This window comes from Thamnophis elegans, chromosome 4 (genome assembly GCF_009769535.1).
Source record: "Thamnophis elegans isolate rThaEle1 chromosome 4, rThaEle1.pri, whole genome shotgun sequence".
NCBI lineage: Eukaryota > Metazoa > Chordata > Lepidosauria > Squamata > Colubridae > Thamnophis > Thamnophis elegans.
Genome location: NC_045544.1, coordinates 139,570,586 through 139,594,486, shown reverse-complemented (window position 1 = coordinate 139,594,486; position 23,901 = coordinate 139,570,586). Strand labels below are relative to the sequence as shown.

Here is a 23,901-nt window from a genome sequence, read left to right as displayed (position 1 = left end):
CCAAGTACGCAGATCCACTACCATGAAGGGCTTTGTAGGTAGTAAGAAGCACCTTGAAGCGCACACGGAGATCAACAGGTAGCCAGTGCAGCTCGCGGAGGATAGGTGTTATGTGGGCGAACCGAGGTGCACCCACAATCACTCGCGCGGCCGCATTCTGGACTAGCTGAAGCTGCCGGATGCTCTTCAAGGGCAGCCCCATGTAGAGCACGTTGCAGTATTCCAGCCTAGAGGTCACGAGGGCGCGAGTGACTGTTGTGAGAGCCTCCCGATTCAGGTAGGGTCGCAACTGGCGCACCAGGCGAACCTGGGCAAATGCCCCCCTGGTCACAGCCGACAGGTGGTCATCAAAGGTCAGCTGTGGATCCAGGAGGACTCCCAAGTTGCGAACCCTGTCTGAGGGGTGTAAAATTTGGCCCCCCAGCCTGAGCGATGGGACACTAACCAAATTTTTGGGAGGGAAACACAACAGCCACTCGGTCTTTTCTGGGTTGAGTACAAGCTTGTTAGCCCTCATCCAGTCCCTAACAGCTTCAAGTCCCTGGTTCATCACGTCCACCGCTTCATTGAGTTGGCACGGGGCGGACAGATACAGCTGCGTATCGTCTGCATATTGATGGTATCTTATCCCGTGCCTCCGAATGATCTCGCCCAGCGGTTTCATGTAGATGTTAAATAGTACGGGGGACAGGACCGACCCCTGCGGCACCCCATATGTTAGGGGCCTCATGGTCGATCTCTGTCCCCCGACCAACACCGACTGCGACCTGTCCGAGAGGTAGGAGGAGAACCACTGCAAAACAGTGCCTCCCACCCCCACCTCCCGCAGTCGTCGCAGAAGGATACCATGGTCGATGGTATCGAAAGCCGCCAAGAGGTCAAGGAGAACCAAGATGGAGGCATGGCCTCCATCCCTGGCTCTCCAGAGATCATCGGTCAATGCGACCAAAGCGGTTTCTGTGCTGTAACCAGGTCTGAAGCCGGACTGGAAGGGGTCCAGGTAGTCGGCTTCCTCCAAGGACCGCTGGAGCTGGTAGGCCACCACCTTCTCAACAACCTTCCCAATAAAGGGGAGGTTGGAGACTGGAGGGTAGTTGTTAAGTACGGCTGGATCCAAAGATGGTTTCTTCAGGAGGGGTCTCACCACTGCCGTTTTAAGTGCGGCGGGGAAGTGCCCCTCCCGAAGCGAGGCAGTAATAACCACTTGGATCCAGCCCCGTGTCACCTCCCTGCTGTTAGCAACCAGCCAGGAGGGACACGGGTCCAGTACACAGGTGGAGGCACTCACAGCCCTCATGGCCTTGTCCATGTCCCCGGGGGTAACATCCTGAAACTCAACCCAGCGATGGTCTACCAAATCGTCCTCTCGTGTCTCGGCTGGCTCTGCAAAGGTGGAGTCCAAATCCGACCGAAACCGAGCAACTTTGTCCGCCAAGAACTGGGCATAGTCTTCAGCCCTACCCTGCAAGGGGTCCCCCATATCCCTCTTATTTAAGAGGGAATGGGTTATCCTAAACAGGGCGGCTGGACGGGACTCGGCGGACGCAACCAAGGTGGCAATATAAGATCTCTTTGCTGCCCTAAGTGCCCTGATGTAATCCTTGGTGCAGGTTGTTAAAAGTGCTCGGTTCGATTCGGATTTATCGGACCTCCACAGGTGCTCTAGGCGTCTCCTCCGGCGCTTCCTCTCCCGGAGCTCCTCGGTGAACCAAGGAGGCCTCCGGGATCCGCCGCCTCGGAGGGGCCGTAGTGGCGCAATCCGGTCGAGGGTCTCCGATGCTGTCGAATGCCAGGCAGCAACCAGAGTCTCTACCGGACTGTGGGCGAGAGTATCAGGAATAACCCCAAGCTCCGTCTGGAACCTCAAAGGGTCCATAAGTCACCTGGGGCGGAACCACTTGGTCGGTTCCTCCTCCCTACAGTGGGGGTTTGGTCTTCGGAAGTCAAGCCTCAGTAGGCAGTGGTCTGACCACGACAGGGGTATGATCTCATTACCCCTCAGACCAAGGTCACAAGTCCACTGCTCCGAGAGGAATACGAGGTCGAGCATGTGACCCGCAGAGTGAGTTGGGCCCCGAATTATCTGGGTCAAGCCCATGGCTGTCATGGAAGCCATGAACTCCTGTGCCCCATCAGAGTGTTCACCGAGCATAGGCAAATTGAAATCCCCCAGGACCATAAGCCTGGGGAACTCAATTGCCAGCTCGGCTACCGACTCGAGGAGTGAGGGGAGGGCTGCTGCAACGCTGTTGGGAGGCAGGTACGTTAGCAGCAGGCCCACTTGACCCTTGAGGTCCAGCTTCACCAGTAGGGACTCACACCCGACAAGCTCCAGAGCAGGGATCCTACGAGGTACTAAAGACTCCCGAATAACAATAGCCACACCCCCACCCCTTCCCTGAGCTCTCGGCTGATGAAGCACCTGAAATCCTTCTGGGCACATCTCTACGAGGGGGACTCCTCCCTCCGGGCCCAGCCAGGTTTCAGTAATACATGCCAGGTCTGCCGCCTCGTCTAAAATTAAGTCCCGGACGAGGGGAGCCTTGTGAACAACAGACCTGGCATTTAGCGACAACAGCCGGAGACCAGGGTCCTGATTACTCGCGCCATCTGGCCTCGGAGTGGGACTCATAGGGCCGGAAGGAGGGATCGCTGTGACGTAGCGAACCCTCCTTCCCCGGTAATGGCCAGCCCTAAAGTCCCCGCCATATCTGCCCCTCCCCGTTACGACCGTAATGCTCCGGCCCACTCCCGTGTCCGTGGTCCCCCCAACCACACCTATAGCTCCCGCATTCCCTGACAGGCCCTCCGAATCAGACACACTCATTCGTTCACTCAGACAGTCCCCACGTGATAATTAAAAACACATAAATACAGCAATATAGGGTACTCTGCTATTGCATTTGTATTGTATTTAAATATTTAATAATATAAAACAATGTTGGTTATGTAACAGGGTACATTCGGTTATTTGTATGAAAATGAAAAAATAAAAAACTTTTAAAAAGATGTGAAGATTCTGGAAAGAGTGCAGAGAAGAGAAACGAAGATGATTAAAGGCCTGGAGACTAAAACATACGAAAAATGGTTGCAGGATTTGGGTTTAGCTAGTCTAAAGAAAAGAAGGACTAGGAGGGACATGACAATAGTATTTGGGGGATGCTTCCAGTATTTAAGGGGCTGCCCCAAAGAAGAAAGGGTCAATTTATTTTGCAAATCCCCTGAAGGCAGGACGAGAAGCAATGGATGGAAACTAACCAAAGAGAGAAGCAACCTGGAATTAAGATGAGACTTCCCAACATTAACCAGTGGAACTGCTTGCCACCGGAAGTTATGGGTGCACTATCACTGGAGGTGTTTTAAAAGACTTGTCTGAAATGATATAGGGCAGTGTTTCTCAATCTTGGCAACTTGAAGATGTCCGGACTTCAACTCCCAGAATTCCCCAGCCAGCGAATGCTGGCTGGGGGATTCTGGGAGTTAAAGTCCGGACATCTTCAAGTTGCCAAGGTTGAGAAACACTGATATAGGGTCTCCTGCTTGAGCTGGGGGTGGACTGGATGACCTCCAGTCCAAGAAGAAATAACCTCTTACAAATATCGGAACACATTTTTTTCCTGCTTTGGACACAGGGGTTCTTGGTTCCTCTGGACACATAACCTGAACTGGAGAAATGTCACTTCTCACGGTGGTGTGTCTAATCTAATTGGTCTACTCCAGTCTGAGAACTCCGACCACTTCCCCCTTTTTCAGGTTATAATGGTAGCCACATCCTTCCTAGCAGAGATACTTGAGGCTTCTCTACTCCAGGTGAAACTGCTGCTCTTCGGATGCACCGCCAATCTCGCAGCGGAGAGGTCGTGTCGGGGTTACAGACCAAGGACCCAGGTTGATATCTTGCCTTTGATGGAGATCCCTGCACAGGATTCTGGAGATCTGGGACGATTAGCCTCGTGAAATCCAACCAGTCGGTGAGTATCCTCCTTCCCATCCGAAAATAAAACAATGGGGCTCGTGAACGAGATGGCTTTAGAGCATGTGCAGACTGCTGAACTGTCTTGCAGTTTAGATCAGAGGGAATCAAATGCTTATTTTTGCTTTGCTACTAATGGGATGCGTTTAGTAGTGAAATTCAAATTTATTTACTACCAGTTCTGTGGGCGTGGTGTGGCTTGGCAGGCGTGGTTTGGTGGGCCTAGCAGAGGAAGGATACTGCAAAATCTCCATTCCCACCTGTTCTGACCCCCCTCATCCTACACCAAAGCACGCCGAGACAAAGATACTGCAAGGATTTATTGACACATAGACAGGACCTTGGCAGCAAGCCAGCACAGACAAGACGTTGGCAGCAATCCAGCACAGACTAACCTTGGCAGCAATCCAGCCTGCCAAGCTAGCCACAAATGTTCTCCAACTTCCTGCAAAAGGGCATGTGCACAATCATTCCTTTTATAGTCTTGAGAGGAGCCTAATTACCACCGGCTGAGTGCGATTATCTCCTGTAACTGCGTAACTGTTCCTTACGCCTATTAGCTCTCCATTGCCGGGCATCCAGGACCAACTCCCTTGTCTTCTCCCCACTGCTCCAATGCATGACGTCAGGATCACACTCCCTTGTCTCCTCCACACTGGTCCAAGGCTCAGGCACCTCTCTGCGCCCTGCTCGGAGTCGGAACCCTGTCCAGGGTCCTCCACATCCTCCAAAGCCGAGTCATAGGGCCCCTCGCTGTCGGAGTCTGGTGGCAGCTCCAACGGCTCCTGCTGGGCCATAACACCCACCCTTGGAGGTTTCTCTGTGTCCTCAGGTCACCCGAGTGGTGCAAATGGTTCCTGTCGACTGCAATTCTTTTCCCTCTGGAAATCCATTCCTGTTCCCACAACCATTCCAAGGGTCTTCATCCCAAATTAGCTAAAACTCTGTAGATATTCTCCGTCATTCAGTTCGTGGTTGTCCCAACGGTGCTTTTTTCAGGAGGCAAACAATTTAGGATTGCATGGGCTCTTGGCTGACAATGCACACTGCTGGCGCGTATTTAATTGATTGTCCACAACAAGATCCCTTTGCCCCAACCCCTTCCCCACAACCCCTCCCTACCCAGTTCTGCCAGCCCTTTAGGTTCAGCCTTTGGCCCACTTGCCACTGTCGGGACAATGAGCAGATCCCGCTTTGTGCTGGAGACGGATGATGGCCTTGCGGAGGATCCGAACGCAGCCACGAAGGGGACAGCTGGGGCGGAGCATGGCCTGCCCCCCTTGGAGACCCCTTTCCAGAAGGAAGCCCCTCCCTCCCCCCAGATCCGGGTGAATCTGAATTACTGGCCAGGACTCGTCCCGTAAGTCATTTATCACAATGGGAATTATTTTGCAGAATTTCGCCACCAGGGAGAATTTTTGTGTTGGTCTCTGTCCAAGGTTTATGGGCTGCTTTGCAGTCCAGTGCAGGAATCGCGGCCTTGGGTTGGACTAGATGACCCACAAGGTCCCTTCCAACTCTGTTATTCTGTCATCTTAAAGCGATGCACGATACGATTATTTTTTTCATTTCTTTCCTGCCTTTCTTATTTTTACAAATAACTCAAGATGGTGAACCTATCCAAGACACCTTCCTTCTTCTATTTCCCCCACAACAACAACCCTGTGGGTTGGCCTGAGAGAGAGAGAGGGGGGGGGACTGGCCCAAAGTCACCCAACCAGATTTCGTGCCCAAAGCAGGACTAGAACTCACCGCCTCCTGGTGATTGGCCCAGAGGCACCCAATTGGCTTTCATGCCTAAGGCAGGACTAGAATTCACTGTCTCCTGGCAATTGGCCCAAAGGCACCCACTCAGTTTTCATGGCTCAGACGAGACTAGAACTCACCGCCTCCTGCTGATTGGCCCAAAGTCACCCAATTGGCTTTCATGCCTAAGGCAGAACTAGAATTCACTGGCTCCTAGTGATTGGCCCAAAGACACCCAGTTGGCTTTCATGGCTAAGGTGGGACTAGAACTCACCGTCTCCTGCTGATTGGCCCAAAGGCACCGAGCCTTCCAATCTATTATTAACCTTATTAACTTATTATTAACTTTCCAACTCTATTATTCTATGTTCTATGAGCCACCTTTAACTCATTGGCTCCTGGTGATTGGCCCACAGTCACCCAGCCAGTTTTCATGGCTAAGGCAGGGACTAGAACTCACCATCTCCTGGTATTTGGTCCAAAGTTACCAGCTGGGCAGTGGGCCAAAGGAGTGAATCTGTCTTGGACCCTTTCCCTCTCCTTTCTCTTCCCCAGACCGGATGATCCAAATTGCTTCGACAACAAGCGCATTTTCCAAGCCGTAGTTGCGGGAGACCCGGAACAGCTGAATGGCCTGACCGATTATCTGCGGAGAATGTCCACCTTTCTCACCGACACTCAATTTAGAGGTAGATCTTGCCGTTACATCAGGGTAACAAGAAGACAAGCCTCATAGAACTTCCCCTAAAATGGAATATTTGCAGCTCAGGGGAGAACTGTGGGGTTAATCGGAATAGAGCTGAAAGGGAACCTGGAGGTGATCTAGTCCAACCCCCTGCTCAAGCAAGAGAACCTATACTATTTCAGATACTGTAAGTGACTGTCTAGACTCTTCTTAAAAACATCCAGTGATGGAGCACACACAGCTTCTGGTGGCAAGCTGTTCCACTGGTTAATTGTCCCAACTGTTAGGAAATTCCTCTCCTCTTAAAGAATCCTGACTGGGGGATTCTGGGAGTGGAAGTCCACCCATCTTAAAGCCTGCTGGCTGGGGAATTCTGGGAGTGGAAGTCCATCCCTCTTAAAGAATCCTGACTGGGGAATTCTGGGAGTGGAAGTCCATCCCTCTTAAAGAACCCTGGCTGGGGGATTCTGGGAGTGGAAGTCCACCCATCTTAAAGAACCCTGACTGAGGGATTCTGGGTGTTGAAGTCCGTCCATGGCTAAAGTGGAGAAAGGCTGTTTTAGGAAGATGGAAGACGAGATGGGCTTCACCTAAGCTTCTTCTTTCTTCCAGATGGGAAGAAGGGGAAGACCTGTTTGATGAAGGCCTTGCTCCATTTGAAAGATGGACAGAACCCCACTATCCCTTTGCTCCTGGAGATAGACAAGGAGACAGAGAACCCCAGGTCTTTGGTCAACACCGCTTGCACTGACAGCTACTACGAGGGTAAGGCTCCTTCCTGGGACGGTGAGGGTGGAGGACTCTGTCTTCTAGGATGGGGTGGCTGGAAGGAGATCTTCAGTTGGGAGAAACTCTGGGGAGAATCTTCAGTCATCCAGGTCAGAGATCACCAACCTTTCGGACTTCAGGGACCACTAAATTCATAATTTTAAATCCCCTGGGCCAATGATATCATCTGCCTAACGACTGGCTGGCTGGGTGTGGCCAGGTGGTCATGTGACTGGCTGGGTGTGGCCAACTCGGTGTCACTCACATTGTGGGGCGCCTCGCTGGCCTCTCTTAGCCCTTCCCCCTCCCAGCCACTCCTCGCCTGCCCGCCTGGGCTCCTTGGGGCCCCAACAGGAAGCCGTTGCTGGAGCTAAGCAGCCGCCAGGAGAAAGAGTTGGCACAACAGCTCAGTTCAAACCGGATCCGACCGAGAAGGAGGCTCAGCAGAAGCACCTCACTGAGGACTAGGAGCATAGGCTGTCCAAGCAGAGGGAAGACCTGCCTCGATCTTATGGAAATCCCGTGACATTTTTGCCAACAAATTTGGGGAATTTGTTTATTTAATCAATTTCCATGCCCTCCCCCCAACGTTAATATAACAAACGCCTTTCTGAATAGACAGCCAGGAATGTGGTCATAAGAGTCAAGATGGCCACCACCATCCCAGGGAGGGGTGAAATGCTACCGGTTTGCGCGAACCGGTAGGGAAAATTGTTGTTGGTTCCGCTCAAAGTGTCAGAAGCTTTTCCCCTCCCCCCACACTTTTTAAAGCATTTTTTTCCTGCCTATTCGCCCGAACTGGTAGTTAAAAAATGCTTTAAAAAGTGGGGGGGGGGGAAAGGTTCTGTGACAATCAGCTGTGCTGTTTAATGGTGGGAATCTTTCTTTTTTTCACTTCTCAAAGTATTTTTTACTACCTATTCAGTAGTTTTAAAAAATGCTTTAAAAATGGGGGGGGGGAATAGCAATAGCAATAGCAGTTAGGCTTATATACCGCTTCATAGGGCTTTCAGCCCTCTCTAAGCGGTTTACAGAGTCAGCATATCGCCCCCACAGTCTGGGTCCTCATTTCACCCACCTCGGAAGGATGGAAGGCTGAGTCAACCCTGAGCCGGTGAGATTTGAACCGCTGAACCGCTGAACTAGCAGTCAGCTGAAGTGGCCTGCAGTTCTGCACTCTACTCACTGCACCACCTCGGAACATCGAAAAGGTTCCCACGATGGCCCTGCACAGCTGAACCTCCCCCCTTCTTTTTTTTTATTAAAAGTTTTAATAAATTTTACAATTATATACCTTTCCCCTTCCCTCCCTCCCCACCAAACACACATCCCCTCCCACCCTTCCCCGCCCCCCCAACCTCCCAGAGCAAATACAGGGTATGAACATTTAGCAATCATACACTAAAATAAACTAACTAACTTTAGCATCGTCCCTTCGCTCGTACTTTAACTAAAGCTAACTTAGATAAGTTGTAACATTCCTTGTTTATTCATTCATAAGCTAACTGAAGTTTCTTAGTCCCATATTTATTTTGAATATAATCAATCCATCTTCTCCATTCCAGCTTGAATTTCTCATCTGTATTTCCCCCTTCTTAAAGTATTCTTTTTTTACTACCGGCTCGGGCGAATAGGTAGTAAAAATACTTTAAAAATTAAAAAAAAGTTCACCAAGTGAATGAGAGGAAGAGTGGGAAAGGAGAGAAGAAAGATAGGAAGAGAGGGATAGGAGAGAGGGTAAGGGGGGAAGGGAGGAGAATAAGGAGGAGTGGAATGAAGAGAGAGGAGAAGGAGAAAGGAAGGGGAAGTAGAGTAGAAAAGGATGATGGAGGGAAGAAAGGAGGTAGGAGAGAGGTAGGAGAAAGGTGTATGGAAAGCAGAAGAGCTAATAATGGGTTTTTATCTTTCTGGGCGCTGATGAGAAGAGGAACTGATGTAATTACTACTTAATACAATAGGATATTGGCTATGTAATAGTATACATGTGATTATATGTTATGAAAGTGGAAAATAAAAAAGTATATTAATTTTTTTTAAAAAGTTGGCCACGCCCACCCAGTCACATGCCCCCACCAAGCCACACCCACCAAGCCACGCCCAGAGAACCAGTGGCAAACATTTTTACATTTCATCCCTGATCCCAGGGGTGATCCCATGAAGAGACTGTCCTTTTCTCATTCTTGAAATGAGAATTCTTCCCATGCAATTGGAAATTCGGGGGAATGGCTCAGCGGTGGGTTCCGGACCCCGTTACAATCCCGTATGCTGCAACAGGGCTGGGCGTCCACCACGGGTACACGCATTATGCACGCATGCGCATCCACTGCCTGCGACACTCCAGCTACTCGGCAGAGTGTCGCGCAGGTGCCAAACGCTGCACAAATGGCCCGTTTCCTTCAAATACAGGTAAAGAACGAGGGTGGGCGGGGCCCACCAAAGCACTGTTCTGGTACGGTGGCTGCTGCTTCCAGCAGGCACCGGTACGGGTGTATCAGGAATGGCTGCATTATTGATACAGTTAAAAACAATGGAGCTTTTTCAGTTAAACAGGGAAACAGTTGGAGTTTTGATGGCCCAGGGGTGGCCGCCATCTTGACTTTTTTTGACCTAAACTTGTGCAGACCTCTTGATAAAATCTCCCATCTTTCTCCGGTGCCATTTCTCACCATCTTTGCAGGCCAAACAGCGCTCCACATCGCCATTGAGAAGAGGAACCTTGCTCTTGTGAAGCTCCTGGTGGAGAACGGGGCTCGTGTCCATGCCGCGGCTTCTGGTCTTTTGTTCCAGAAGGACCACAAAAAGGCTCGCTTTTATTTCGGTAGGGCGGCAGGACAAATGTTGTGGGTGCAATTTGACTCTGGTTGACCGCTCCATTGTTTTCATCCTCAAAGGGGATTCGATATCCTCCCACTCTGGGAGACACTGCAGGTCAGAGTTGACCAACCTTGGCCACTTGAAGACCTGTAGACCTCCACTCCCAGAATTCCCCAGTCAGATTTCTGGGAGTTGAAGGCCAGAAGACTTAAAGAACTGTGGACTTCAGCTTGAAGACCTGCTGGCTGAGGAATTCTGGGAGTTGAAGTCCACAAGACTTAAAAGAGCTGTGAACTTCCACCTTGGCCACTGGAAGACCTGCTGGCTGGGGAATTCTGGGAGTTGAAGTCCAAAGGTCTTACAAGTGACCAAGGTTGGACACCTCTGACCTAGATGGTCAATGCAACCTTGGCCCATCATCCTCTCTCTTCCAGGTGAACTTCCTCTCTCCTTGGCTGCTTGTACCAACCAGCCAGAAGTGGTCATGTACCTTCTGAATAACCCTCACCAGAAGGCCAGGCTGACCGAGCAGGATTCCATGGGCAACACCGTCCTCCATGCGCTGGTGATGGTGGCCAATGACACGGAGAAGAACACTGAGCTCGTGGTCAACATGTACGATATGATCCTGATGAAAGGCGCCGAGATTGACCCTTCCCGCAAATTGGAAGAGATTAAAAACAAGGAACAGCTGACTCCTTTAACGCTGGCCGTCAAGACCGGGAAAGTCGAGGTAATCTCCCTCCTCAACAGTATACCTAGTCCTCGACTTACAACCATTTGTTTAGTGATGTGTTGCAGTTACAACAGCATCAGAAACAGTGACGGGCAATCCTAATTGCATCCCCATGGTCACCAATGTTCCCTCTAAGCTGCGTGGCTGCGCGGCCGCGCAAGTGGCAAGAAAACACCGCGCAGCAGTTTCCAATTGCCACGCCGTGATTTCCAGTGTCACAGGTTCCGGAAGCTGAGGAGCCTCAGATGTTCTGTCCTGGTTAGGGTTAGCACGGGCGGGGAGGTGGGGATGGCGGCAGGAGCTTACGTGGCACAGCCGATCTCCTAGGATCACCTAGGCACTGGCTCCACCGCTCAAACTACCGTCAGTCGCCCTGTATTCAGCAAATCCGGCAGTGCTGTTGGAGGAGGAGGAGGCAGCAGCAGATATTCCGGTGGCGGTGGGGGCTTTGGGGCTTTACTTCAGCCGCAGTGCCGAGCACAAGCGGCTAGGAGTGATCACCCGCAAAGGACCTCCCCGGACTCGTTTTGATGAGCACGGGGTGACTGACGGTAGTTTGTGCTGGCTGTGCCAGGTCCGGACGGAGGTAGCCATAGCGGCGCCAAGGCGAAAGAGCAACATGACTGGAGGAGGAATTCTGGGAGTTGAAGTCCACACGTCTTAAAGCTGTCAAGTTTGAACATCTCTGGGGGTTTTTTTCCTAGAGGGTTAGGGGTGAAAGGGTCATGTAACTTTACAGCTTTAAGACTTGCACTCCTCAATGCCAGAGTTCCTGAGCCAACATGAGTGGAGGAGGAATTCTGGGAACTGAAGTCCTCAAGTCTTAAAGCTGTCAAGTTTGAACACCCCAGGGTTTTTTTTTCTAGTGGGTTAGGGGTGCGAGGGTCTTGTAACTTGATAGCTTTAAGACTTGCACTCTTCAATGCCAGAGTTCCTGAGTCAACATTTGGTTGCTAAGCAGGAGCGTTGTTAAGTGATACTGATATTATATAACACTTTTAATTAAGTGGGTACCTTGAATAAACATAACTTTCAAATAATACTGTTTTTGTTGTTGTCTTAGGTGACATCTGTGAAAAAAATTCAGGTGCTCAGGCATGAAAATGTGCTTCTCAAACACTATACTCACACTGAAAAAAAATTAGAGGGAACATAATCAAAATTCAGATGATTGGCATGTAGTTATGACAGTTGGCATGTCTTGGGTTACAGTAGTTAGTTCTGGATCCCATCACAACCGGTACGCTTTGATGGGGCCGGGCGTCCACCTTGGACATGCGCGCATGCGCATGCCACCGCCCTGTGACACCCACTCAGCGGGGATTGTGCAGGCGTTGTAAGCTGTATGTGTGTAAGCGATTGGCCTGTTTCCCTCAAAAAGCAGGAAGGAATGCGGGCGGGTGGGTAGGCCCAATGCTATCCCTTTTCATGATCTACCCAGCCATCTTCCAGCAAGCAAAGTCAATGGGGGAAGCCAGATTTGCTTAACGACCGAGTGATTCACTGAAACACTCCTTACTATGAGAACCATCTGTCTCCACATAATTGTTCGACTGACTTGGCATTTTTAAGACGGGTGGACTTCAACTCCCAGAATTCCCCCGCCAGTCTTGTGTGAAGCACAGGTAGTCCTCGACTTATGACACCCCAAATTTAGGTGGCTGAGTGAGACATTTGTTAAGTGAGTTTTGCCCCATTTCGCGAACCTTTCTCACCACAGTTGTTAAGTGGATCACTGCAGTGGTTGAGTTGGTAGCATGGTTGTTAACTGAATCAGGCTTCCCGTTTGACTTTGCTTCTCGCGAAAGGGGGTCTCATAACACTGTGACCGTCATAAATATGAGTCAGTTGCCAAGTGTCTGAATTTTAATCACCTGACCGTGGGGATGCTTCAATGGTCATAAGTGTGAAAAACAGTCATAAGTCACTTTTTTCCGTGCCGTTGTAACTTTGAATGGCCACTAAATGAACATTGTAACTCAAGGACTACCTGTATTGTCATGTCTATATCGTGGTGTGTGTAATGTCAACTTGACTTCATTGTGGGTGCATCCATTTTCTTGCAGACAGATTAGAAAAAAGGAGAAATGGACATAGGTGCAAGAGGATTATTATTATTATTATTATACAATTGTATCACAGCGGCCAGTTGTTTCGCCGGATTTGGCATTGGTTACTAGTCGGGCCCCACCCAGGGGCCTAGGACGTTGTAACGTATTTTCGTAATATGCGTGCAGATCCAAGCAGTGCGGCTTTTTGCAATTGACTGATGGTGATTTTGTCAATTTTTAACTGTTTTAAATGTAATTCCAGTGCTTTTGGAATAGCACCCAGTGTGCCAATTACCACTGGAATTACCACTGCTGGTTTGTGCCATAGTCGTTGAATTTCGATTTTTAAGTCCTGGTATCTTGCGATTTTTTCATGTTCCTTCTCAGCGACCCTGCTATCACCTGGTATTGCGATGTCTATAATTGTGACCTTATTTTTCTCAACCAGTGTGATGTCTGGTGTATTATGCGCCAGTATTTTGTCGGTTTGTATACGAAAATCCCATAAGATCTTGACCATCTGATTTTCGGTGACTTTTTCAGGCTGATGTTCCCACCAGTTTGTTGCTGTTTTAATATTATAATTTTTGCACAAATTCCAATGGTTCATTTGTGCTACTGAATTGTGCCGCAATTTATAATCAGTCTGCGTGATTTTTTTACAGCAGCTGAGTATGTGATCAACAGTTTCGTCAGCTTCTTTGCAAAGTCTGCATTTGGCATCATCAGAGGATTTTTCGATTTTGGCCTTAATGGCATTTGTGCGGATAGCTTGTTCTTGTGCAGCCAGGATTAGTGACTCTGTTTCTTTCTTTAATGTACCTGTTGTTAACCATAACCAAGTTTGTTTACTGTCCACTTTATCTTTTATTTTTTCCAGAAATTGGCCATGTAGTGCTTTGTTCTGCCAACTCTCCATTCTTGATTTTATCACATCTTTTCTGTATTCTTGTTTCGTCTGTTGGGCCTTCAGCAGTTTTTTGTTCTTTTGTTCTTGTACTCTCGCCTGACAATAGTTTTTACTTCTCCATGTTTGATGTTATCCAACTGCAGAATGCCTTAGTATTTGTAGGCTTCATTTTCGTTGCATTTAATTAGTTGGCCATTGGGCATTTCAATTCCCTCACGTGCAGTGATTTTGCCTCTTTTTATGGCTATAGTGGCGCATCTTTCCATGCCAAACTGCATTGAAATATCGGTGCTGAATACTCGGACTGTGTTTGTCAATGATTGGATTTCTATTTCTGACTTTCCATAGAGTTTCAAATCATCCATATATAGTAAATGTGAAATTTTTTCAGCTTCTTTGGCTGTTTGGTAGCCTAATTTCATTTTTTTTTTAAGATTACTGTTAGTGGGATCATTGCGATGATGAAGAGAAGAGGTGAAAGTGAATCACCCTGGAAAATTCCTCACTTGATATTAACCATTTCGTAGATCTCATTCCCTACTGCCAACTCAGTTCTCCATTGTTTCATCGCCTTTTCAGTAAAGAATGTAATATTTTTGCTAATGCCAGTTGTTTCTAAGCATTTTATGATCCAACTATGTGGCAGTGAATCAAATGCCTTTTTGTAATCAATTCAAGTTCGTTTTTCTGTTCTTACAATTTTCTAATATCATTTTATCAATTAGGAGCTGATCTTTTGTGCCCCTGCTCCTTCTTTTGTTGCCTTTTTGCTCTACTGGCAAGATGTTGTTTGTTTCCAAATAATCCATCATGTTATCTGCAATAATGCCTGTGAGTAATTTGAAGGTTGTTGGCAAGCATGTTATTGGTCTATAGTTTTCAGGTGTTGTTCCTTTAGTTGCATCTTTCTGAATCAAGTATGTTTTTCCAGTTGTCACCCATTCATCAATTTGGCCCTTTTGTAAAATTTCATTCAGTTGCCTGGCCAATATTGCATGTAAACTGGTCAGATATTTGAGCCAGAAACCATGTAATTGGTCCTTTCCAGGTGATGTCCAATTCTTTACCTTTTTTACTCGATTTTTGACCATCTCAGTTGTTATTTCTAATACTTGCATTTGTTTGTTGCCAATGCTTTTCTCAAAGTCATGTATCCACTTTGCTTCCTTGTTGTAGTCCTTTGCATTTTCCCACAATTCTTTCCAGAATTAAACTGTGGCTTGCTTTTCTGGTTTTTCACTTTTGGTGTCACCATTCACATTAAGACTTTGATAAAAACGCCGTTGGTTTGATCGAAATTGCTGATTTTGTTTATATTGGATGATTCGTGCCTCATATCTTTCAATTTTTCTAGATGTTGCTGTTATCCGCTGTTTTACAATCTCTAAAGCTTCATTGATGTTTCTTGTATCCAATCTATATCTTCTGATTAGCCGATCTATGGTTTTGTTGTTTTTAAGCCGTTGCTCATGCATGTTCTTTAAGTTACTAGCATCTGCCCTTAATTTTTTGACTTTTTGTTCTAATCGGATTTTCCACTTTGGCTTTGATGCTTTTTCTGTTGTGTGACTAGGTACTTTGATTTTTTTTTTTTTTTTTTTGTAGATTTTATTGGTAAAAAGAAAATACAACATCCATAACTTGTAACAAACAATACAACTACATTTCGAGATATTCCCATACTATCAAATCATTATAAACATCAAAGGTTAGGTATCTTTCCCTCCCTCTTTTCTTCCCTCCCCCCTTACTTCCTTCTCCCCTGCCTTCCCTCCTTTCTTTTCTCCTTTTCTCCTTTCCTTCCCCCTCCTTTCCCTCCCTCGCTCCCCCCTCCTTCACACATACCTTCCCTCCTTCCCTGCCTCTTTCCCTCCTCCTTCCTTTTCTCTTAATCTCCCTCCTTTCCTCCCTCCTTCCTCCTTCCTTTCAACTCTCCTTCTCTCTTTCTTTCCCTCCCTCTTTCCCTCTTTACTACCCTCTCTTCTTCCCTCCCTCCTTCCTCCCCCAGTTTCTTCTCTTTCTTCTCTCCTTCTTTCTTCCCACCTTCTTTCCCTTCTCTTCTTTCTCTTCCTCCTCTTTCTTCCCCCCTTCTTCTGCCTTTCCTATTCCTCTCCTTTCTCCTCTCCATCCAGACTTCCCTACTATCCTCCTTCCCTCCCTTCTAACCTTTGTTACATTTGCATATTTCCTCTGCTGAGGACAATCTGGTTCTCTTTCCCTTTCCTTGCTTGAAGAGGCAAGGATTATACGTCTTCTCGCCTCATCTAAAATGAAGTTTGATCACTAATTTCATGCAGGTAATTATAGCGAATTTCCTATCAGCTTTTTAAAGTTTTCCCAGCATTGTAGCGTGACAAAATTGCTCGACGGTGGGTTCTCGCCCCTGATACATTTCTCCTTTCGTTTATCTCTCAGTTGTTGTATATTGTTCATTTGAGTTATTGGTTTAATCGTGATAGGTTAGTTAGCTATCTCTTTTTATGTCTAGGTCTTCACTGACTCATCAAGCCATTTGTATAGCTTCTCCCAGACTGTATAAAAGTCTGTGTCTTCTTTGTCATTAATTCGCATCGTCAGTCTGTTCATTTCTGCTAGTTCTAAAATTTATTCATCACCATAGTGTTGGTGGGGGCATTTTCACTCTTCCAGCGCTGTGCGTAAACAATCCTTGACGCTGTCAGAATATGGACTAGGAGGTATTGGTCAGATTTGCAAATTTTTTGATCTATTATTCCTAATAAGAAAGTTTCCGGCTTAAAGCATAGTTTAATTGACAGGATTCCATTCAGCCATCCTAGTATTTGCTTCCATATGCTTTGGCTACCGGACACGTCCACCACATATGGTAGTACGTGCCCAGCACCGTTTTACATTTCCAGCATATGGCTGAAACTTTTGAAGACATTTTCGCCAGTCTTGTCGGTGGAAGATCCCAGCGGTAGAACATTTTATATATATTTTCTTTATAGGCCGTCGACTTTGTCAATTTTAGATTCCATTCCCAGACTCTTTCCCAGTCGTCTAGATCTATTGAGTGGCCGATGTTTTGGGCCCAGGTTACCATGACTTCTTTTACTCTTTCTGCTTCCGTTTTCGAATCAGTAAGCAGTTGTATATTTTTGAAATTAATTTCTCATCTGGTCCAATTAAAATTTTATCTAATTCCTGGTTCTTGTTCTGGAAGCCAGGTTGTGCTAGATCGAATTTATGTTTGTTTTGAATTTGAAGATATGGCCACCAATCGATGTTTATTCCCTTATCAGCCAAATTTCCCTGGGGTTTAGTTTGTTTTGGTCGTCTAGCAACTGTTGGTAGGTAACAATTTTATCCAAGTTTATCAAATTCGGGTATATCAGGGCTTCCGTCGGAGATATCCATTTAGGTAGTTGCGTATAGTATCTCCTTCTAATTTCGAGCCAGTCCTTAATCAATACCCCCCTTAAATGGTGACTACTAAAATAATTGTGGATTTTATTTCCCTCGCACCATAAGTAGTTGTGCCACCCGTATTGCAGGTCGTGGCCCTCTATTGTTAAGATTCTTTTATTAGCTAACATTACCCATTCTTTTATCACATAGTTGTTGCTGCTTGATGATATGTTTTCCATTCCGGTAATCCCATTCCCCCTTGAGTTCTTTTATCCTGCAGGTGCATATATTTTATTCTGGGCTTTTTACCATTCCATATAAAGTTTCGAATCATTTTGTCCAAATCATTATAAAATTTTTCCCCTAGCTTAACCGGTGCCGTTTGAAATAGGTAGAGGATTTTTGGGAGAACATTCATTTTAATTACTGCGACTCTTCCCATCAGTGATAGTTGTAGTTTTGACCAGGTTTTTAAGTCCTTTTGGGTATTCTGTAACAACTTATCATAGTTGTCTTCTTTTATGGAAGAGCACTTCGCAGACAGCCAGATCCCTAAATACTTAATTTTTTTAGTTACCTTTAATTCCATTGTTTCCTCTAGTTCTCCAATCTGGTTTTTGGGGAAATTTTTTATAATCATTTTTGTTTTTTCCTTGTTTATTTTTAAACCGGCCACACACCCAAAGTTCTCAATGTCCTTCATCAAATTCGGTCCTGAAAGTAAGGGGTCTTCCACGATAAAGACCATGTCATCCGCGAAGGCCTGTACTTTATATTGTTCTTTTTTTATGGTCAGGCCCCTAATTTCCTGATTTGATCTTATCCGATTTAAAAGGACCTCTAGAGACGTAATAAATAGTAGTGGGGAGAGCGGGCACCCTTGTCTAACACCCTTTCCAATTTGTATCCTCTCCGTTAGTTCCCCATTGACTATAATATTTGCAGATTGCCGTGAATATATAGATTCTATAATCTTAATAAATTTATCGCCAAATTTCATCATTTTTAGTTGAGTGATTAGAAAGTTCCAATCTAGGTTATCAAAGGCTTTCTGAGCGTCGACAAAGATTAATGCGAGTTGTTTCTCGGATCTTGTTTGATAGAATTCCAGGGTGTCCATTATTATTCTTGTATTGTTTCTAATATGTCTTTTTGGGAGAAAGCCGTTTTGATCCGAATGGATACTTTGATTTAATATTATTTTTAGTCTTTCCGCCAATATTGATTCAAAGATTTTGTAATCTGCATTTAACAGGGATATGGGTCTATAATTTGGACCTTGCTACTGTCCGCCTCTTCCTTTGGTATTAGGGTAATGTAAGCTTCCCCCCATGATTTTGGGACCCTACCATTTTGCAATGTATCATTACATAGTTCTAATAATTTGTCTTCTATGGTATTTTGAAGTTTTTTTATATATTTCCGACGGGAGCCCATCCGGCCCAGGTGTTTTATTGTTTTTTTGTTTTTGAATGGCCTTTTTCAGTTCTTCTTGTGTAATTTCTTTATCGAGCATCTCTCTCATCTCCTCCGACAAGACTGGAAGCTTCTGCTTTATAAGGTATTTTCTAATGTCCTGTTCATTAATTTCGTCTTGTTTATATAGTTTCCTATAATAGTTCTGTACTATCTTTTTCTTTTCTCCTATTTCTTGTTTCAGATTCCCCTCCTCGTCATACAGTTGTTTAATAATTCTTTTGACCTTCTCCTTTCTTATTTTGTGGGCCAACCATCTCCCAGTTTTATTTGCATGTTCAAAATAATTCTGCTTCATTTTCTTTCGGTGACTTTTTTTTTTTTTTTTGTAATACATTTTATTTCATTTTCATTTTCATTTTATACAATCACTTATATACTGTGCATAAAAAAAAAACAAGGAAAAAAAAAAAACCCAACATAACACTTCATTCCCCCATACACCCTCTCTTCTCCCCCTCCAACTTTCCTTTCACCCCTCCAGCATTCCCCTCTTCTACTTCCCTACCCCCTCAGACATCTCCCCCTCCCTCCATCTCACCCTCCTTACATTCCCTCTCACTCCCTCTTTACTTCTCCCTTCTCTTTCCCTCTTCTCCTCACTTTGGTGTATCTATACAATTCAGTTTGTTTTTAAAATAAAAGTAGAAAAAGAAAAAAAGAAAAAAAAAAGAAAAACGAGCCGCAGTATACAAGTGAATTCTTATTGTTCTAAAGATTGAAACTGTAATTCCACCCTCCCCCCTCCCCCCTATAATCCCCCCTCCCTAACCCCCTTACGGCTTCGCAGGTCCCATACCCGGCATAATTCTTTAACAAGCATTTGAGTATAATAAGGCCAGCTAACTTTAAAATTAAAAAAATAAAATAAAGTAAAGCCAAAAAGAAAAAGGAAAAATAGTAGAAAATAAGAAATTAAAAAAAAAAAAAAAACACACACTCACACACAAAAAGAAGAAAGAAACAAAAAGGGTCAATAAACCCACTACGTTAACACAGCTTCCATTATCTGTAAATCTTAAACAATGTAGTTCATTCCAAATTTCGGTTATTTTGCTACTTGCAGGGTTTTCAAACTATATTAGAGCCAGGTAAGTTGATCAATTAGGATTCCCCAACTAAAAGTCTCATTGCTTTGTCTATCTATTCAGACCTTTAATTTATCTTTTTTTTATCCAAATATCCAAACCTTTCTATAACACCATTAAGCTCAAATACTTCTTTCATTTTCATTTCCAACACCTCCCTTTCTATCCTTTCCCACCTCCACATATAAATTTTTTACCTTCCACCCTGCCTTTATCCATATCCACATATATATTTTATCCACATTCATTGCTCCTCCCATGTTTACTCCACTTTCCTGAAGGTTCTCCGACCAATCTTTCTTAACCTTATATTGAGATAGCAACTCAAACAAACATCAGCTTGCGTTCTAGCCCCAGGTAATCTAGTTAAGCTTTCGCTACCCCTCCCTCTCCCACACACCTCCCAACTCCGTTCGTCCCAAACCACAACTCAAAAAAAATCACAATTTCCGCTCTCCTCGCCTAAGAAAATAGTTCATGCGCAATTTGAGTTAGAGTTCAGACAAAACTTATGTACAATATATGTCCACAATCAGCAACGCTTCTTTCAGTCTCCATGTCTCATCATCAATATGCCACTTTTCCATTTTATCCCAGACGGAAATCATAAAGCTTTAAAACATCGCTTAGTCTTTATTCTTTAGTCTTCTGCCCTTCCGGAAGAGAAAGCAGCACCCTCCGCCTTGTAGCCACGTGTCTCGCTGTTTGTCTTCTCCTTCTCCTTGTCTCTCTCCAGGTCCGGATGGATCAGGAAGTCCCGCCTTCAAGGTCTCGTAGTAAAATTTTTGGGCTTCACAGACAGAATTAATGCGGTGTTTTTGGTTGCCAAATGTAACTGTAATACCAGCTGGGACTTCCCATTTGTATGGAATCTGAGAGTTTCTGAGTTCTTCGGTTAAGAAAGCGTACTGTCTCCTTGTTCTTAATATTTGAAATGGTATCTCTTTAAAAACAATCAAGTCCTCCCCATCAATTCTCAACCTCTTTCCGTAAAGCCTCTGTATTATCTCATTTCTAGATTCCCTTGTAGTAAAGTATATTATTATGTCCCTCGGAAGCGGTCGCTGTTTTGCTACCCAGGAATTCTGGCGGTAAATTCTTTGAATCTGCCAATCAAAGTTAAGTCCCGGACTTCCACCAAGCGGCTGAAAGCCTCAAAGAAGGTCTGTTTCAAATTCTCCTGTTGGTTTTCACGCAGTCCTCTAACTCTTATAGCAAAGGCAGTCTTATCATAATTTATCATGACAAGTTCTTTTTGAGCAGTTTCAATTTCCTGTTGCAACGTTTGAATTTTTGGTATCAGATTAAGGTTAGTTTCTTCCAAAAGTTCCAATTTGTCCTCCGTTTCAGCAATATAATCTGTCATGACTGTCATTACTCCGATCATATCCTGCTTTGCCTGAGCAATTTTAGCATCAAATTGATCACATAAATCCGATATCAGTTGATTAATCTCCTGTCTGAAATCATTAAGCGTTTTGAGAAGAAATTCTTGTGTTAGCAAATCTCCCGTGGAGGGTGTAGGAGACAAGGGTAGCGACTTCATAGCAGTTTTGGAGATATGTTATTAAGGAAGCGCTTCTGTTTAGATTTGGGAGCCATTCCAGAATAAAAATAAAAGACAAGCAATCAAGCGAGCCAAAAATCAAAGTCTCTGCTCCCCTCAGTTAATCTTTTAGCAATTAGTACGGAGAAGCCTTCAGGAGGGTAGGGTTAACTAAGTACGTCACATCAAACACAAAAGCTACGAGATCGCCATCTTGTGACGCAGCTAAAAAAGAAAGGGAGCCTTTTGCGAAATTGAAGCTGGTATTTTAAATAGTAATGGAAGAAATTCCTCGGGAATGGTCCCCGCCCGGATTGACTTTAAATAGCTTGGCTTTGTCCTGGGGGGGGAGGCAATCTGCCTAGGCTGCAAAAAGGCAGCGCGGAAAACTGGCCGGAGTAAAGGCTCAGCTAATGTTGAACCTCTTCTCCATTCACAGCAAAAAGAAAAGCTATGAATTACAAAGAGATCCTAACGACTGACCTTCTCCCTGCCCCTTTCTGCCAGAAAGGGGAGATATCTATAGATCTTATAAGATATACGAACCAGAGTCTGGCAGGAGCTTTGTTGAGCTCCCGACGGCGGCAGCTCCTCCCCCCGAAGCCTCTGCTTCATTTTCTTAATGTTTTGTGCTATTTCCTCTTGGGAGATCAAATTTATTTGGTGTTTAATTAACTCTCCTTTTCCCTGTGTCTACTATTTTCTGGCTCTTTCTGGGTCAGCAGTTCCGTCTCTCTTAGTTCTTTGTTCAGTGTATTAAGTTTTTCCCTGTGCATTTTGTTTCTTCTTATTATATAGGCTATGGAAATTCCCCTCACAACTGCCTTCATCGTGTCCCAAACATTTTGTATTGAGGTCTGCTCTTTATCGTTTTCTTTAAAGAAGTAGCCCAGTTCCTTTTCTATTTGTTGTACAAATTGTTTCTCTTGTAGTATGTTCTGGTTTAATGTCCACCTAGCTTTTATCCTTGTCTTCCCTTTCCATTGCCATAAGACTGGGTGATGATCGCCCACTTGTTGGTTATTATTTCAATATTTACAGTATCCATGAGTAGCTCCGAGTTTGACCAAACCATGTCGATACGGGACCATGAATTATGTGGATGGGAGTTAAAACGTGTACTGTTGCATCTTGTCATTCATTGCTCGCCAGACATCATAAAGATCTAATCCTTCACCATATTTACATAGGCAGACGGTAGTTTCCTTCTTGTGCTTTTCTTGTGGGTACCCTGTTAGTCCATCTTACCATCTGCTATAGCGTTTGAAATCCCCTAGAATACATATATTTTGCCACTCTATTTCATTTATCCTCTTATATAGATTAATATAAAATCTCTCTTGTTTTTGATTTGGGGCATAGATTCCAACTAGTAAATTTTTTCCCCACCATTAATTATCTCCACCATTAATACCATACCATCTTTGTCTGCATATATTAATTTGGGGTTCAACCATTCTTTTATATACATCACAATTCCTCTTTTTCTGGTTTGTGCTGACGAGCAGAATGTTTTACCTAGTTTTGGACAGACCAACAGGTTATTGTATTTTTCTTTAATGTGGGTTTCCTGAAGACAGATTACATCTAACTTTTGTTTCACTAGATCCAACAGTACTCGTTTTCTTTTGGAAGTTATGTTAAGACCATTTACATTAGCTGATAGTACATTCGTTTCCCATTCTTCAATTCCCTTACACGTTATTCGCTTTGAGGGCACCTTTGGATCGAGTCTCGATGGGTGACCTTGCTCTCGAATCTTCTCTGCCATATCTCTCTCGTTCTCTGGCCTCTCCTGGCCCCCGCCCCTCTGGTTGAGTTTCAATTATAGTGTCCCCCTGTCTTAAAAGTCCTTCTTTATTAAATCTCTCATCGTCTGCTAGTAAAGTTCCTGGAATTCTTGAGCTTTCGCCAAGGTATCTATTCGGTATTTCTTTTCCCTCCATGTTATCAACATTCCTTCGGAAGGAGCCATCTGAACTGAATTCTGTCTCTGTTTAAACGTGTGGAGAGGAAGTTGTATTTCCTTCTCTTCTCTCTGACTCTCCGTGGAGTCTGTTTTAAGATGAGAATTTCTTTACCTTTGTATGTTAGAGAGTCCCCCTCTTATTGTACTTAGAATGTCCTCTCTCAGCTGTCTTCTCAACACCCTCACATGGATCTCCCTCGGAAGCCGGTGGCGTCTCGCGAAGCCTGTATTGACTCTATAGGCTTCGTCCAGATCATTAATAACCTCTTTTTTCGGCCTGCCGAGGACTAATCCCAGGATTTCTCCAATCAGCTCCCGGAGGTTTTCATCTTTTGCTTCCTCCACGTTTTGTAGTCTTAAATAATATGCTGATCGCTCTAATTCTAGCTGGAGGATGGCCTCCTCCAGGCTTGAGTTTATAGATTCCAGATTGTCCTCCACTTTGTCTATCCTTTTTTCCGCTATTTCCGTTCTCCCCTTAACATTTGAATTTCCTGCTCATTTTTCAGCAGCGCTGTTTGTATTACTCCTATACGTTCCTCAATTTTTCCCATATTGTTTCTTACTTCACGCATTTCATTCTTTACTCCCTCCAGGCCTTTGGCGACACTTTCCCCCATCTTCAATATTGTCTCTTGTAGGGAGTCCATTGTTACTTCCTGGTCTTGCAGGGTTGGGGCTGCCTTATCTCCCGTTTGCCTGCCCTCAGGGGACTTTTCCCTCACAGGGGTAGATAGGGGAGTTTGCTTTTTACTCCCTTTAATTAAGGT

At 45.1% G+C, this 23,901-nt stretch overlaps 1 protein-coding gene across 1 annotated transcript in view; it reads left to right on the top strand.

Moving 5' to 3' along the window:
- The first annotated feature begins 5,151 nt into the window (after positions 1 to 5,151).
- The window catches only part of LOC116507809 (transient receptor potential cation channel subfamily V member 2-like), a 42,814-nt gene continuing 24,064 nt past the window's right edge, over positions 5,152 to 23,901 (top strand). Inside the window, exons 1-5 of the mRNA XM_032216142.1 lie at positions 5,152 to 5,333; positions 6,275 to 6,408; positions 7,017 to 7,169; positions 9,850 to 9,990; positions 10,421 to 10,719. Coding sequence (XP_032072033.1) covers positions 5,152 to 5,333; positions 6,275 to 6,408; positions 7,017 to 7,169; positions 9,850 to 9,990; positions 10,421 to 10,719 — 909 coding nt within the window. The remainder of the gene's footprint in view (positions 5,334 to 6,274; positions 6,409 to 7,016; positions 7,170 to 9,849; positions 9,991 to 10,420; positions 10,720 to 23,901) is intronic.